The sequence below is a fragment of the Hipposideros armiger genome, unplaced genomic scaffold (assembly GCF_001890085.2).
Source record: "Hipposideros armiger isolate ML-2016 unplaced genomic scaffold, ASM189008v1 scaffold_692, whole genome shotgun sequence".
Lineage (NCBI taxonomy): Eukaryota > Metazoa > Chordata > Mammalia > Chiroptera > Hipposideridae > Hipposideros > Hipposideros armiger.
Genome location: NW_017732042.1, coordinates 988584 through 1004407, shown reverse-complemented (window position 1 = coordinate 1004407; position 15824 = coordinate 988584). Strand labels below are relative to the sequence as shown.

Sequence of the window (15824 nt, the reverse complement as noted above, 5' to 3'; positions counted from 1 at the left end):
AATTCCCCAGCGTTGTTCCCATTCCCCCAATTCCCCAATAAAAAAAAAGAAATTTTTTTAAAAATCTTAAAACAAAACAAAACAAAATATAAAGCATAATAAAAAAATTGCTATTATTTAAATTAATAACACGTACAGACAGCTCCTCAAATCTGAAAGTTATAAAACTATAAAACCTGTAAATTTGCTGGTAAATATTCATATACCTATGTTACCAAATCAAACATATTTTAGGGTATCTGAAATATGTGGATAGGTTTTGGCACTTTTTTCTTTAACATTTTGTCCTTGAACAGGTAATATATTAAAATGGTTAAAAAATAAAATAGAAATCGAAGTAATGAGAAAGAAGTCTCCTTTTATAGGTAGGTTTTTATTTAATCTCAGCTATAAAGCAGAGGTCCAAATTTTTCCTTTTAACCTTTAAATCATGTACCATCATTTACAGCTAAACAATAATCTTACGAACACATAAGTATCAAATGACAGTGCTGACAATTTCCACATTCTTCCTAACACAAAACTAATAATCCATCAAAACTTTTCTGAAAAAAATGTTTAAAGCTAGGAGTATGCTGGTGAAGTCTGTTTAATATCTAAAGTGTTATTTGCACTGCCCCACACAACTCAGTATTTTATTGTTTCCTTACCCTCCTGATGATTCCGTGTTTTGCTGTCCCTGGTTATTATTGTACGATTGTTGGCCATAGGAGCTCTGCTTTTGATTCTCATAACCACTGTAGGATTGTGAATAACCTAAAGACAGGATGGATGTATCATTTAGTCAAGGTTCTGATTTTTAATTTGTAAAATAGGAAATTTAACAAACCAGTCCAACCTGATTGGCTTTGTCCATAACTGGAGTAGCTGCCATAGTTCTGTCCATATGAAGAATCAGTAGTTTGCCCGTAGCCAGAATAGCTCTGAAATTTAGGTAAATACAAGTTTCATCACCCACTTAAGATAAAAATTACTATTTATGAAGAACACAATTTATATTTTAACCTACTTGTGATGCTTGTCCATAACCTTGATTGCTTTGATTTCCGTAGGAAGAATAACTGTAAAAGAAAAATATAGTACTTGAAAGAAATGTGCTAGAATTTAAAAGCTTAAAGAACTCTATCTTTGTTTTCAACTTTCAACTCAAATACATGCTTCTTTTCTGAGAAACTGTTAATCTGCTTGTCTCTTTGAATCTAAATTGAAAGGTGATGACCAAAGACTATTCAAGACATAAATGAAGTCATTCCCAGATCTCTTGGATGCCAAACACCAAAAGTTTTGCTTTGACAATCTCCTACAAATGAACAAAACTTCCCCAGAACTAGAAAATCCAGACTTTTATGGTTGGGAAGTAGGGGTAGGGGATGACTACACAAAGCAGCAAAACCCACAAGAAGTATCTAAAGCAGAAAAATGATGACTTTTTAAGTTAGCACTTTAATCAATTTAGCTATGTTTTGACAGATTAATTTCTTCCTACCATTTGCCTTAAATCTGCTTTTAACTTCCTAGAAAAGGCAGGGTGGCATTCAAATTCCAATTTTTGTGCCTCAGTAATTAGAGGCATGTGTATCTTCAGAGTACTATCATAGAATGAAATTATTTTGTATCCCCAGGGTCATAGCACAGCCTGACATGGTTTGACTGAATAAATGTACCTTCTTCAGATTTGAATTTGCTTTAATTTTAGAGCAATGTAAACTCTAACAAGTCAGAAACAAACTTCCTGAAAATATGCCAAAGAAAAATACATTTGCAAAAAAATATTTTTATCATTTTAGAGCTATCAAGTACTAACAGAATTTAACTTTATAAAATCTATTTTGCTGAATAAACATTTGCTAGTTGCCTTCTATGGTTAGTACTATGAGATTAGCACTATCCTATGAGAATAAAAATGTCAAATCAGTTTTCATGAACCTTAAAACTTGATAACAGAAGATATCTGAGATGCTATTCTGAATATCTCACATTGAGTTGCAAAATATTTTAAGTTGACGGCTGTATTTCTGGTAAGCGAGAGAACTCTACTGCATGTAAACATTCACATAAAAACACTTTTATTTTTATTGTGAGCATGGTAAGGAGTTTTTTCTTAAATGCTACACGTTTCTATTACAGTGCTTCTAGAAAATCTGTTACCAAAAAAAACCATATTAGCATATTACGTACAAAAAAATGAAATGCTTTTTCCATGAACCTATTAATAGTTGAATTGCTTAAATCCTTTTAATAATTGTCTTTTAAAAAAACGTCCCAAAGGAAATCATCTTTATAATACCTATGAGATTTGTTTTACTCTCTACAGGGTACCTATATTTACTAATTAAAACAGTTTTTTAAAAAAAGGAAGAAATGTTTTATAGCACCTATTTACACAGGCCAACTCTTTCCCCTTGCCAAGCTAATATTTAACTCTCTTAAGACATCCAGATACCAAATCTCAAGAGGGAAGCCTAACTAAATTCATCTTTTTTTCCCAGTTCTACTTTTTCATGGTATTATTAAAATGTATGTGTACTTTACCTTTGCTGCTCACCCCCAGACTGACCGTAACTTCCAGAATCTAAAACACATAAAAAGAATTTTAAATCTGATTTAAAATTATGCTTCCCTCAAAGGCTGACTTTAGATCTTACAGATGAAATGTAATTTTAAAATGTCATAAAAAGGAACTACAGAAAGAAAAACTAGAAGTTAAAAATACTGTGCAAGGAGAATCTGTACAAATAGTATTTGCTGTTTATAGTAACTGCATCTTTGAAAACAACTACTCTACAACTGTCCTGATGGTCAGGAGAACCAAATGAACAAATGTGAAATGATCAGTGAAAAACACACCCTTTTAACAAAAATCAAAAGCTCAAGCTATATTATCTTTATATACAAAAAGACATCTGTTAAACCTAATCAGAACCAAAAAGGGGGAAGACACACAATGACAAGATAAATCCCCAGGATTACATTTACTTGCATATATATCATCCCCAACCCAACACCTACGCCATTCCCTGGTACTGGATTGCTTTGGCTGTCAGCAGCAACAAAAAGATCTGTGAAGACAGCGGTAAAGCAGCTGTTAGTTGTTTAAGCCCAACTTTTCCAAGCTTTCCGTCTTGGCCAATTGATATACCAACTCAGTGACACCTACTTCTAGCTTCCTATTTGGCAAAAAAAACTACCAAGGCAGGCATGAATTGAGTAATGATGTCAAAAACAGAAGAAAAAAAATTGAACTACAAGCTTTCTCAATAGTTCAAAATGTCGCATCAAAATTTTTTGAATAGGCTCTATCCTTTAGGGTTCTACTCAGTCAAATGAATGACCTAAGTTTATTAGTGATGAATAAGAGAAGAGTAATACTATATGAAATACTTTTAAATGCAAAAAATGACGGAGTCTCAAACTGCTGACCATGAGGCCCAACCTCATCCAATATGAAACAAAACCATTTGTTGTTGGACAGTTCTAAAAACCCACCAAAAATCAAATCAAATCAGTGACTTTTTCATTCAATTCATATTAAGCTACAATATGAAAACACTGCCACTGGCTGTATAAGTAGGTGACATCAAATTTGCCACTTTTCTGCAATACAGATCTCCAACCAGACTGAACAAAATTACTTTTTTTAAATCCTTAATTATAAGAATTACTGAATGCAATGCTGACACAAAATACTTCTTTGAATGTGAAGGGCATAAGGCTACCTTAGATGAAAAAGAAAAAAATGTTCATCACTGCCATGCCCATGATAAAATGACTATAGATTTACAGCTAACAACCAAATTAAAAAATATATGAAAAGGGTACAGAATCTAACTGGACCATAGGGATTAGATGCATCTATCAAATGGGGAAGGAAATTAGCTTCAACCAAATCAGAAACTGAAAAAGCATTATGGGGAGGGTTCAGCAGGCATGAATGTGGATCCTCCCAGTGACAAGGGGGATCCACATTCTTGTGTACATCCCTCAGGTAAAATTATAGAAATACACGACATAGGTCATGTGACTGGCTCAACTCTAAAGTATTAAGAGTCCTTAACTGTAACCCAGTCACTTCACCCTTCTGAAACTGTCAATTTGATTTTAGTTGGCTGACTTTACAACAGCAGAAGACATAGAAATAAGCATATTAACCAATAAGTCTGACACTTAGTATATAATACTTGAGAAAGTGCAGATGTTTTATATTCAGAGAAAATCATTTTGTTATTTAGGGCATGCCAAACTGCTCATTATGAGTACTTGACACTTGAGCCTAGTGTCTGGACCCATGAATTACTTAGAAGTGTTTTTATTTCCAAGTGTATAAGGTTTTGATTCTCTGTCTTCTAATTATATTCCACTATAGCCAGAAAAAGTATTTTCTGTATCATTCCTGATATTTGTTAGGATTTGCTGTTTTTTGCTTTTGCCCCTTGGTAAATATTTTGTGTTAATGTCCCATAAGTGCTTGAAGAGAACTGTGAATTTTCTAAATGTTGAATGAATTCTGTGAAGTCTATAGGATACTTGTTAGTTGCATCATTCACATTCTTATTAATGTTTGGTCTGCATGACCTATTAATTAGAGAGGTATGGTTCAAAAGCTCTAATTGACTAGGCTGGTTTATTTTGTTTTTTTGCTTTCTATACTTTGATGTTATGTTAGGCACATAAAAGTAGATTTAGATCTTCCTGGTGAATTTCCTTTTAACATTACATAAATACTATCATTCAAAATGTCCACTTTGTTCTGACTTGTAATAATATTCCTTCTGGTTGGTGTTTTCCCTCTATGTATTTTCAACATTTATTCTCATGTTTTAGGTATACTTCTGAACAGCACATAGCTAGATCATTTTTTTCCCAATGTGAAAATGTCTTTAAGTTGGTGTTTTTGTACTTTTACTATTGTTTTTTTATTTATCTCTACTTGCCTCTATTGAACTTTCCACTGACCAGGATCCCTTTTTCCTTTAAACTCCTTTCCTGCCTCCTATTGGATTTTTATTGCTTTTCCTTCTACTGCTTTACAAGTGATATTCAATTTCTGTTTTTAGTAAGTTACCATTCATAATTTAATTGTTCAATTTTTAACATGCATTCTTGACAAAGTTCAAAGCGATCTTCAACCTCCACTAGAAAAACCCTAATAAACATGCCAATCAGCCTTCACCTATTATTTTGCTCCATTTTCCCATCCTTTTGCTTCTACTTTTTTTAAATCTCTAAATGTACTCACTTTAATTTTCAATGTTTCGGTCAGCATTTGCTTTTTATTTACTGTTTGCCTCCTCTACGTTGCTTTTTTTCATCCTCCTCCTCCCTTCTGTGTTTAACTTATTAGTTCTTTCAGCAAAGACCTCAAAGTGGCAGTCTTAGTCTTTTTGAGTAAAAATCTCAAGGTCAACAGCTATTTTTCCTCTCAATTCCAAAAATCATTTTACTATTTTCTGGCATCTTAAAACTTTTAAATATCAATCTTACCATTTCCTTTCCCCTCTGGTAGGTTTGTTATTGATATTTCAATCTGCAGTTTTGTATTAATGTATCTAGGTATGAAGTGATTTTTATGTATTTGAAATTGCTTGATTCAAAAAAATTCATGAATTTTGGAAAATATATTAACTATTAATTCCCCCATTTTCTTCTCAAACTCGGATTTCCCATGTTTCTTAATCTTTCATTTTTCATCTCTTTATCCTTCTGAATTGAATTCTGGGTAATTATATCACATCTTTCACTTCACTAATTATTTCTTCAACTAGGCCTATCTGCATTCAATTTATCCACTTTTTCCATTTTCTAGAAGTTATAGTTGGTTATTTTTCAAATCTATGTGGCCTTTTTTCACAACACCTTGATCTGAAAGTTCATTCGTTTTAGGTTTTTAATAATTTTAAACATATAATATTCACTTTCACATTTTTTATTAGGGGTTCTAATCCCACTTGACACTCTCATTTTGGTGAACCGTTTCCTAGAGTTCTGCAATTTTTTACTGTGACCTCATCTTTTCCAAGGCATGTTTTTTCTATAAGATTTCTGTGACCTGGGTCATGAAATTTCCTGCAGAAAACGTTTTTCATTTGTTTCTACCAGGAAACCAAGGTTTTTACCAACCCAGAACCAATTATGTTAATTTCTTGGCTCAAGTTTCTTGGACCCCATAACTAGCCTAAATGTACACCCTAATCCTATGAAGCACAGGTTCCAGGTTATGAATTCTCAGGACATTCCCCCCCCCCCCCAAGGCATTCAGGGCCTAGGCGTCCTTATTCTCTCTTACGCTGGTACGCATTTTTTCTAGTTTATTCTTTCACAGAAGATAATCCTTCAAACATCCAGGTCTTATGTAAGGGTCTCAGTTCCCATTACTCTAATGGTCAAGGTTTCATCTCCTGTCCTTAGTTTTAGTTACTTGGGTAATAAAATCCAAGTTTCTAAATGATGAAATCTATACCCTCCTCTCTAGGGCAACCAAGTTAGCTCTGTGCCTACCATACTAACTTCTACTTGATTTCTGGCAGCTGGGGCTTGCCTTTTATGTTTTTGTGAGTTCTTGAATTTTTAGGTGTTTGTAAAACTACAGAGAATTTTCAAGTTATCTTGGTCTGCCATATAGCCAAAATTAGAAGTATTTTTACTTTAATTTTTATATGTATAATTGATATTAGATTTATACTTGAAAGGTGTCAGATAATTCACATGTGTAAATAGTATCTGAATGTCTGAGTCTGACAATACTTACAATTTTGATTTACTGATTATGTAAGTGCTTATATGTTCTTAGGTTTGTCAGGCATCTGGAGTGGTTGAGTCAATTTGATAAATTAAACTTATAGGTGTAGTCTGGAATGTTTAAAGGACTTAAAGAAACTTAATGTCATTAGTGGTTTAGGGGGGAGTTTACTGTTAAATTTATTAAACGTTCATCAAAGAGTAAGTAGGGGCCGGCCGAGTGGCTCAGTTGGTTAAGAGCTCACTCAAGAGTTTGAGCTCTGAGCAACAGCGGTTCNGCCCGAGCTGAGCAGCCGCTGAGCTGCCAACAGGTAGCAGGATGGCTCAGCTAAAAAAAAAAAAAGAGTAAGTCAAAAGCATTACTCATATTTTTATACAAAAATCAAAAATATCATTTTTATATGTTACAAATGTATAGATAACATTAAATAGAACTTAAAGGTTCTAGCTTTAATTTAGTAACTGGCAATTATTAAATCGTTCTTTTTACACACGAAAGCCAACTTATAAAAAAACTCAAATTACAAAGTGATAAACATCTGGGGTCTTGGTAAAGATCAGTTTAAATGGGTAAACGGGCTCACACACTGAAAATTCTGGACTTTACATGGTAAACCTCTAAAATTTAATTTTCCATAAAAGTTACCTAGTCCCATAAAATTAAGCCATTATTTTATAACAATTATGTTAACTATCAAGACAGGCCAAGTGTTTAATAAGCACTGTATTCACTGAAAGCTGGTAAATTTCATCATGAGGATGGGAGAATCTTTTTCTTTTTTTAAACATGGGTGAGATACACCCCCTCCTCACGGTGTACTTCTATGTACTTTTGTGGAGTTTTACCAGACTTCATTTCAAATTATGCACCTGGTAAATGAAGTACCAACATCTCCTTTGGGGTAAGAAATTTCTTGTTTTCAATACCAACAGGTATTTAAATAAATGTGCGACTGTCTGTCGGCAGTCATTTTCATCCCAACCATATGGCTTTAAGGAAATGTTCCGTTTTTCCACCTGAAAAGTGATATGTAACTCTCATGGATTCTGGCAAGTGGAGAGCTGGGTCTTTGCAGCCTGTGATGTACCCAACAACAGAGGGCTTTGCATCGTCAGCTAGGACTGCTATTATCAGAACACCCATGTTTCAGACTTTATATTCTGGGTTAGCAGGATCTAAACTGGCTGTCCTAAGGAGACCAATGCTGCTTTTTCTCTTCCACACAATGGGGGGGGGGGGGAGGCCTCTATCAATTTAAGTGCTTTGCATTTAGACTGCCTTTCTTTGGTCTGTATGTTGTAAGGTAAACGCCATATGTACCTACAGGAGGCTGTCGATAATAGAAAAGGCTCGTTTTCAAGCTCTTGCAGGAGATAAAAAAACTGATGAGGAGAGAATGACAAAGATGGGTGAAGAGGAAGCTGAATTATATGCAAACACCACCCCCCTCCCCCAACTGGAATTCAGGTAGTTACGAGAGGGAATGCCGATAAGTAGGATTTCGTGGAAGGCAACGTCCTTTTGAAAGAGCTCCCAGAGCGTCACGGCCCCCACCTGATGAATGGGTGAGTCAGAAGGCCCAGTTCCACTTCATGGATGGGGAAACTGAGGTACAAGGCGGCGAGATGACTGGCCCGAGGCCTCGCTGAAAGATCTGAGGCGGAGCGGAGAACCAGAAGCACCGATTCTCTCAGACTGATACTCTAATCACGGGATCCCCCCGCCCCTGTGATGGCGTAGACGGCCTCTGCCCCCCCCCCGACTCACACACCCTCCCTCGAGAGCCGCACGTCGCCTCAGGTTCCAAGGACAGGACCAAAAGCCGGGGCATGAAGCGCTCCCGCCGTGATTTGTAGACACAGAGCGTTGGGAGCGTGCGTCCCTCCAGTCCAACATGGCGGAGGCCGCGTCCGTTCCCCCCTCCCCACCCCCAGCCTCCCCTCAGGGCCGGAGCCTTTCCCTTGGGGCCTTCCAGTGGGCGGGAAAACGGCCCAACCCCTCCAGGCCCCTTCTCGCCGCTGCCGTTGCTCGCTGAAATAATCACCTACCCGACATGACTAACGGCCGGAGCGCAGAGCCCCTACAACCCGCCGAGAACAAGGAATACCAGAGCCAGGCGGCACAGCGGCCGAAGCTGTACTGAGGTCGGCGCGGCTTGCTGAGCCCGACTGCGGGGCCTCGGTAGCCAATCAGAGGGCGGTGGGCGGTACCATAGCGTCACGGCAGGAGGGGTGGTTTTGTACTAGTACCGGCCCCCTAACCCTGAGGCCTTCGGAATCCCTCTCTGTTCTCCCCTCCGCGAACGGTACCATTATTGAGAGGGAACCGAGAAGAGAAAGTACCAATGCCGCGATCAGCCTGGGGGAGGAACCTGAACCTGCTCTCTGCGTCCTAATTACAATCCTATTTCACACTTTATTGGGTCTGATAGAATTTGAGGTTAGGAAGCGAAAAAGAGAATTTATAAACATACTATTTGGTTAGAAATGGTCTTTCTTCCCCTAAAGTTTCAAATGGTATGCCCTAGTTCGGTCCGCTGGGGCTGCAGACAGCTTGAGCCACCGGGGGGCGTTCGGAGTCGAGGAGCTCGGCGACGCAAAGTCGTGAGGACCTCAGGTACCTGATCTCCTGGTGTGTTAAAACTACCTTGTCAAGTAAAAAATAAACTACAAGGTGATAATAGAACATTCGTGTACATTAAAACGAAATCACAATCACACACAGACCGGACTCTAAAGATGAGGCGGGATGGGGTGTAGAGCTTTAGTTTTCTGCGCTGTACCTTACATCATCTCATTTAATTCTCACAGGTTGATGAAATGTTATACCCGCGTTACAGAGAAGGCAGAATTCATCTGTTCTAGGTCGCACAGCTAGTAAATGGCTGACGTGGAATTCGAATCCTGGTAACCAGATACCGCTGCCTGTGGGTTTAACCATTACACTTTACTGCGCAGCGGTTCTCAGCCTTCCTAATGCTGCAACCCCTTAATACAGTTCCTCATGTTGTGGGGACCCCCAACCATAAAATTATTTTCATTGCTACTCTATAACTGTAATTTTGCTACTGTTATGAATCGTAATGTAAATATCTTTTTGTTTTCCGATGGTCTTAGGCGACCCCTGTGAAAGGGTCGTTCGACCCCCAAAGGGGTCACCACCCAAGGGAGAGGGAGCTAGAGTTCTAGATTGTGAGACAACTGACCGCTCAGAGAGCACACAAGGACCTTTTCCCTGAGGGCAAGGTGACATCTGAGGCAAACCGTAGGTGGTGAGAAGAAGTTGACCAAGTGAAGAAGTGGAGAAAAGTGCTTTAGATTAGTTGCAAAACAAGTAATTCAATGTTTAAAGTTTATCTGCCAGGAGAGAATGGTAAGAGATGAGGCCAGATAAGTAGCTCAGACCTTGTAAAGTACATTAGAGTCTACTTTATCTTGAAGGCAGTGGAAACCCCTCATGGAAGGATTTTAAAAGATCAGATTTGCATTTTCAAGCTGTGGTACTAAGAATGTATAGAGATGGAAGATGCCTATAACAGGGAGACCAATTATTAATAGGTGGCCAGTACTATCATTCTGGTAAGAGCTCATAGTCGCCTGGACTTAGGTTGTAGCTATGGAGATGGAGGTAAGCAAAGAGATCCCTGAGATAACTTAGGTGGTAGGTTGAGCAAGACCTGGTGACCAATTTGGGTGGGAGAGACTAGCAAAGAGAGAGAAGTCTGGGGTAAATTCTGGGATTCCCACTTAGACAAGTGGACAGATAGATGGTGGTGTCATTCACTGTGATAGGGAATATAGGAGGAGGAGGAGCAGGTTGGGGTGGAGATGGAGCGGTACATCCAGAATGAATGCCTTCAGGTTAGAAAAAAGGCATGAGGTCATCTCTCTTCATTGTACCAGCAGTAACTGTGCCTTCAACTCTGGATGTAGAGGGTCACAGAGCTCCCTAAACAGGTCCAAACAAGTAAGGCTAAAGGAATAAAAATTCTTGCGTGACTAAAAACAATTTAGCTGTTCAGCTTATATATTGAGGAAGGCAACCAGAGGAGAAGGGCATGTGCAATAGCAGGAAGGAACTGGGTTACTGGGGAGGAAAGACTTCTAGATTGTTCTTAATTTTTTTTTTAGAATTGGGATTTTTTTTTTTTAAAGACAGGAACATAGAACGTATTGCTCACCGTTGCCTCCTTAAGCTTGTACCACCATGCATCCATTCATTCATGCATGCATTTTTCACTCAACTGCCATCTCCTGAGGTCTACTAGGTGTCAGGCCCTGGAAGGCTCTGGAGATAGAGAAATAGGAAGCACCACAGCCCTGCCCTCCAGGAACTGCAATCTCATAGCAGGGACAGTACAAACCTGTGATTCTAGCTAAACATGCTAGAATTGGAGGATGCAGAGGGTGCTCTGAAAACACAAAGATGAGCATCTAGACTACACGAAGGGTGGAGCCCATATTATGGACGGTTTCCTGCAGGAGATGCCTCCTAAACTGAGCTTTGAAGAAAGAACAGGAATTAGCCAGGAAGTGAGGTGTATATCAGGAACAGCATGGTATAAAACAAAGGGCTAGGGCTGCATTTGCAAAAACCGGGAGAGAGCCAAGTTCTGGGACTTGCAAGTGGGTTAGTCTGGCTGATCTGTAGAGTTGCAGGAGTGGGGAGTGGTGATAAATGAAGTGAAAGAAGTAGGCAGAAGCCACAGCTTGAAGAGCCTCGTGTGCCTTGCAGAGGAATTTGGATATTAAATTTAAAACCATGGGGAGCTTCTGAGGAATCGGATCAATGGACTGACATTTAATTTTCTATGTCCATTATCTCTTTTAATCCTCTGGATGCCCTGTGAAATACGTATTGCTTTATCCACATTTTGTAGATGAGAACACTGAAGCTCAGGAAGATGAAATTCTTTACCAAGTTCACACGGCCTATTAAGGACAAAAGCAGAGCTCAAACCCAGGCCTTTGGACCAAGCCCAGTGTTCTTTATACAGTATCCCTGGTCTCCCAAACATGAAAAAGGGAACTCCTGCTAGGTCTGCATTGCTCTGGGGCTTCTTTCCAAGGGTCCTGCTCTGCCACAAAAGGACTCACACATTGTCTCCTGTGCCCTTCTGTCTTCTAGGCTTTTGCCTGGGGATGATTACCTGAAATAGGCTTCACTGAGTCATTCCTTTCTTTCTTTTTTTTTTTTTTTTAATAAATTTTATTGAGGAACAGTGTGTTTTCCCAGGACCCATCAGCTCCAAGTCAAGTAGTTGTTTCAGTCTAGTTGTGGAGGGCACAGCTCAGGGGTCCATGCAGGGATTGAACCGCCAACCTTGGTGTTGTTGATGAAAAATATCCAGCCTAAGAGAAAACTTATAAGAGTTTATTTAAGCCAAACTGTCAACAATTGCCGGGAAGCAAAAGCCGGGATTGAGAAAATGCTCCTCAAAATGGCAGTTTGCAGTTTATTTTATACATAAAATCAAAGGAGCAAGGTTACATGAAATCCACTGGTGATAGATGAAGGAGGTGGGAGAAAGCAAAGCGGGGAAATCCTTGGGATTGGATAAAAGGACATTGGAGAGACAGGTCCTCCTCCCACACAGGTGGGTGCAGTATAGCTAACAGTTCACTCTTTACAGCACATAGAGATGGTAATCAGGAAATAAGCATAATAATGAGGAATTTTGCTGTTTTCAGCTCTGGTCTGGAAAAAAGGATTAAAGATGTTATCTTAGGTACAGCAAGACAAAGAACAGGCCCACTGAAAACGCAAATTAACTTAATGAGGAAGCTAAAGATGTGACTTCCCATGTGGCCCACCTTAGTTAAGAGTTTTTATGTTCATACCATCCTCTGTGGTTATTTTTCAGTCTCCAGAGCTTGTCACGTATAACATGTGGCCCCTTTTCTGCCCACAGTGTTATGAGCACTGCGCTCTAACCAACTGAGATAGCCAGCCACCCCACCCAGTCATTTTTCACGCTACAAGATCCTGCTCCTTCTACCCCCATTATCCTGGCATATTTAGGGAAGACAGCAGATACATTTTACACATCAACTTTAGCAGAATGTATCTGAAGAGGTCATGGTACTGAGGCTGTTTGCCCTTGATCCTCAAGTCCTCACTAGGGGAGCTGACTGCAGGCTGCAATTCACTTTCAGAGATTCCTTCAGGCAGTAGCTTCCAACTAGTATCAGCCAATGGGTGCCCTGCTGGGAAATTAGCTGGGAGAAGAAAAAGTGGAGTAAGGGTTATTTCTCCCTATCCCTCTCTGCCGTGGGGCAGGCTCAGGCACAGCTGTCTTCTCCAGAGCTCCAGTTTCCACATCAGTGACCCTGGCTCCTGGGTTCCAGAAATCCCATTCCTCCCTTCACTCCTCCAGCCTATGGCTGATGGAGGCTTCTAGCTATTAGAGGGAGAGAGAAAGAAAGAGAGACAGAGAGAGAGAGAGAGAGAGAGATCCAAAATATAGTCACTTTTGCTAAGCCAAGTCACCAAACCAAAACTTAATAACTAACCTAAGGCAGTTTCAGCCTCTCCCAGGAGTGGAATTTTAAACCAATAAGTCTGGAATTTCCTGATCCCCACAGTGAGGTAATCTGCCTCACTTATAAGACCCCCTGCCTTTCCCTAAGGGAAGGTGTCTTTGCCTGAAATAATCAATCTTAATTTAGTTCCACCCTCTTTCTTCCTATAAAAACCTTCCATTTTGCACAACTCATTGGAGCCCTTCTAGTGATTCATGAATTGCTTAATGAAGCCAATTCGATCATCAAATTTACTCAGTTAAATTTTGTTCTTTAACACTCACTAGTGATCGTTTCTAAGTTGCCTCCATTCGCTGTTTGGCTTCCCAGCCCTTCCACCACTGGTGTAAGGCCTTATAGAACCCTGAAGAGCTGTGAATGGACTTAGAGTGAGAGGGGAAACCATGAGAGAGAGCCATTTAGCAGAGGTCCTGCAGAAACTGACCTGTCTTACCAGGATTACCCTGGCTCCGGGCTTGAGAATAGAGTATAGGAGGCAAAAGAAGAAGCAGAGAAAGGTTATTGCTCCTCCCAGAGTAAAAATCTGATCATAATGATCTTTTGCCCCTTTTGAAATCCTGTGGGACTCACAGTTGTACTCTATAATTCAAGGCTTGCCTACCTGATTGGAGGCCGATTTGTTCTCTAGTTGGGTTGCATAGTTCATCTCTGAACCCCTCAATGCCTCCTCACACAGTGCCTGAAACAGTAGGCTCTAAAAAAGAAAAACCTTGTATTTAATGAATGAATAAATAGGAGGAAAAAAACCAGCAAGACTTGTCTCTCTTGTCTGTAAACTCCTCAAACTCAAAGACCTTATCTAGGACTTTCCTATGTGTTCCGTGAGTGTTTGTTGAAAGAATGATGGCCTGCTGTGTGCCAGGTGCCACGGGCAGCAGTAGCCATCATCACCACCCGCCCCGCAACCCACTGAGAGGCATCCCCCTTGGAGCCCCACTCCTCCAGGCTTCCTAGAGAGCAAGCCTCCCATGAAGATTACCCTGAGGTTCTACTTTGGGAGGGGAAGGCTCCTTGTAAATGACCAGGCTATCCCATTCTCTGGGTAGGCACTTCCTGTTTGGGGTAGAAAGGAACCAGACAATTTCCTGTTAGCAGGTCTTTTAAGCAAAGCAGCAGATGCCGAGCAGGTCCTGGCCCAGCCTTTCAGGCCAGATGCCTGGCAGTTAGATAACCTTTATGTGGAAGGGAAGTGGGGCACAGTGCCAGATCAGCCAGGCTTTTATTGTGCTCTTTGTAAGTCCCCTGGGTCCTGGTGTGAGTAAAAAACAAACCAAAAGAGGCTGACGGTTCTGCCAACCATGATGAGGGTTAGGGGAGATGGGACGGCTCTGAGCCAAAGAGCACTGCCTGGCAAGGAGGTGCTCATGTGATTGTCCTGGAGCAGGCTTGTGTATGTCATCTGGATGTAAACGCACTAGGGCGTGAACCTGTGTGAAGAATACATGTGTATTCGCTTGTGTCGGTGCACCCAATGTCCAGCCCTTGATAGGATTTACCATTTATTAATGGTCTAGCTTGCTCCCCATAGCAAATTGGGGTACTAGAAAAGACAGGAATTATTGTTATCCCGATTTAAAATGCCAGAAACTCAGAGTGGTTAGTTGACTTGCAAGTTTCAACAGAGTGTGACAAAAAAAAATCAAGATTCAAACCCAGGTCTGCCTTGCTCCAAATTTCTTGCTTTTTCCAATCCCATATGAGCATATGCATGTGTGCATAAAAGGAGGGAGATAGGTAGGTATACTTGTGAATGTGACCCAAACTGATGAGACATGTCCACATGTGCTGGAGAGAGGAAATTTCTCTTCCAGAGGCAGAAGCAATGGCTAGAAAGTCACAGCTTCTAGAATTGAATCACAGCTAAAAATGCCCAGAGGTTATGGCCAATCATGTATCCAAATTATCACAGTTATAATTCTCACAACTCTGGGGAAAGCCTCCTTTCAGCTCTCCCAAGCTAATCTCATGCCCTCATTATTCCTCTTCTTATTCTTATTGTCGTTTTTTGGAGGTTGATCGTTCCATTAGTGCTTTTCTCCGGAGCCCAGCATGCCTTCTGATAAAAATCTGCTTTGTGTTCTGCACACTTCCTGGAGAGGAGGAAGGGGCAGAGACAAAGCTGATTGTTTCTCGTATTATGAAGAGAGAAACTGAGGCCCAGAGGGGCCTTGTCCAGGTCCACACATCCTGCCTGATTCAAGGGGTCCTGGTCAGGAAGACGACTCACGGGCCAGCTATTGCCTTCTGTCAGAGAAGAAGGAATGGCCTGGGCAGCTGCTATCCTGGGCAGGCAACATGCTCAAGCCCTGGCATGAGTTCCACAGAAGTCCTGTCCACTCTGGGAGGGCTGGGAGGCCTTGTGGATTTGAACCAAGCCGGGTGCAGAGAGAGGGAGGGTGGGGAAGCAGCTCTCTTTGAAGAGGAAGTATGGAGAGGACTGCCAGCCTAGCTGGGTCAGGAGCCTGCCCAGTCAAGATAGAGAGAGAGGGAAGGGAAGAGCCAGACCCTTGGAAAACCTAGCGCTTTCTTCCTCTTAAACATTGGTA

General features: G+C 40.5%; 1 protein-coding gene across 1 annotated transcript in view; it reads right to left on the bottom strand.

The window, feature by feature from the left end:
* The window catches only part of TAF15 (TATA-box binding protein associated factor 15), a 28300-nt gene extending 19404 nt beyond the window's left edge, over positions 1-8896 (bottom strand). Inside the window, exons 1-5 of the mRNA XM_019626874.1 lie at positions 8785-8896; positions 2533-2572; positions 1010-1061; positions 839-923; positions 651-756 (exon numbers count right to left, since the gene is read on the bottom strand). Coding sequence (XP_019482419.1) covers positions 651-756; positions 839-923; positions 1010-1061; positions 2533-2572; positions 8785-8791 — 290 coding nt within the window. The 5' untranslated portion in view covers positions 8792-8896. The remainder of the gene's footprint in view (positions 1-650; positions 757-838; positions 924-1009; positions 1062-2532; positions 2573-8784) is intronic.
* Between the last annotated feature and the right edge of the window lie 6928 nt (positions 8897-15824).